The sequence below is a fragment of the Grosmannia clavigera genome (genome assembly GCF_000143105.1).
Source record: "Grosmannia clavigera kw1407 unplaced genomic scaffold GCSC_57, whole genome shotgun sequence".
Classification (NCBI taxonomy): Eukaryota; Fungi; Ascomycota; class Sordariomycetes; order Ophiostomatales; family Ophiostomataceae; genus Leptographium; species Leptographium clavigerum.
Window position 1 is genome coordinate 1 of NW_014040603.1, and position 1,208 is coordinate 1,208.

The window sequence follows — 1,208 nt, forward strand, 5'->3', positions numbered from 1 at the left end:
GCCGTCTTGCCCGTGCCTGTCTCGTTCGCCAGCAGTCCGCCATGGATTGGTGTCTTGCAGAGCTGGACTAGTGTGCCGGCGTCGACCACTTGGTGGGGTTTGAAAACGAAGCTGGAGTTCTGGCCGGCCACCTTTAGCCGCTCTGGTTGGGCCGGGTCGAAGGGTGGCATCTCGGCCATGGCGAGTGCGTCTGTTAGCGAGCATGCCTCGGCCGACTCGCTCTCGTTTAGCACCCGCGACACGCTGCGTGCCAGATCCTCCCGCTTTTCGCGGGCGTTGGCGGCCCCGCCGGCCGCTGCAGCAGCAGCACTTCTGCCCTCGCTGGCGGCGGCGTCGTGGACGGTCGCGCTCTCCTGGATCGTGCCAGAGATGGCGGCCTTGGTGTTCAGCGCGTCCAGGAAGGCCGATGTTTCTTCCGAGTTCGTGCGATCACCGTTGTCGTCGGCGGCGGCGGCCGGGACTTGTCCGTCCGCGATGGCCTGGGCCACGAGGCGGACTTCCTCCAGAGTGCCCATGTCCATCGGATCGCGCGGCACGGTGCCGTCCAGTCGGTGCTGTGCCTGCAGGTGCTTTAGCAGGTTCGTAGCCTCGGACATCAGAGCAAGCTCGTTGCCCATGTTGTCCGCAATGATGTCGTCGGCCTCGGCCTCGGCCACGGCCTCTTCCTCGTCGGGCGGGGGGTCAACAAATAACCAAGATCGGCAAAGTGGGGGGTAAGCTGCGCTGCCGTTAGTCTTTGAAGATCCTTGTACATCCGGTCGAGGTTGCGCCTGGCAAGCACATTTGCGTGCAGCCGGGCACCCTTCTCGCTCGAGATAATGCCCTCGGCGTCTCTGATCCGGAGGAATGCCACCGGCGTAACAGCCAGCTTTGGTGTCACGGTAGGGAATAACACTTGGTGCCCCACTCTCCGGTCAATGTAGGACCGCAGGGCCACGTAGGCCCGGTTCCAGTCCTCAACAGAGTATAAGAGAATCTGTGTAGTACCTTCCGGTGCTGGTTTGAACCAGGCGCCCCCTGTCGTATGGTCGTTCCCTGTGCCGTCCGTGGTAAATCGGAGAAGGGTGTAGCAGGCGGCCAGCGCCAGCCCCGTGTTGTTGTCCCGGTCGTCCTCCTCGTTGCCGTCAAAGAGGGACTGCGGCATGGCGATGGCCACGCCAGCCTCGACGTGTCCCATAGCTGTCTGGACCCGCTGGTTCGTCCGCATC

At 63.5% G+C, this 1,208-nt stretch overlaps 1 protein-coding gene across 1 annotated transcript; it reads right to left on the reverse strand.

Moving 5' to 3' along the window:
* Positions 1-67: 67 nt before the first annotated feature.
* CMQ_8030 (uncharacterized protein) lies at positions 68-1,177 on the reverse strand (the record flags this gene model as incomplete). Its single annotated transcript, XM_014313680.1, has 3 exons — positions 68-88; positions 132-665; positions 782-1,177. The coding sequence occupies 3 exons, from the start codon at positions 1,175-1,177 to the stop codon at positions 68-70; spliced, it is 951 nt and encodes a 316-aa protein (XP_014169155.1).
* Between the last annotated feature and the right edge of the window lie 31 nt (positions 1,178-1,208).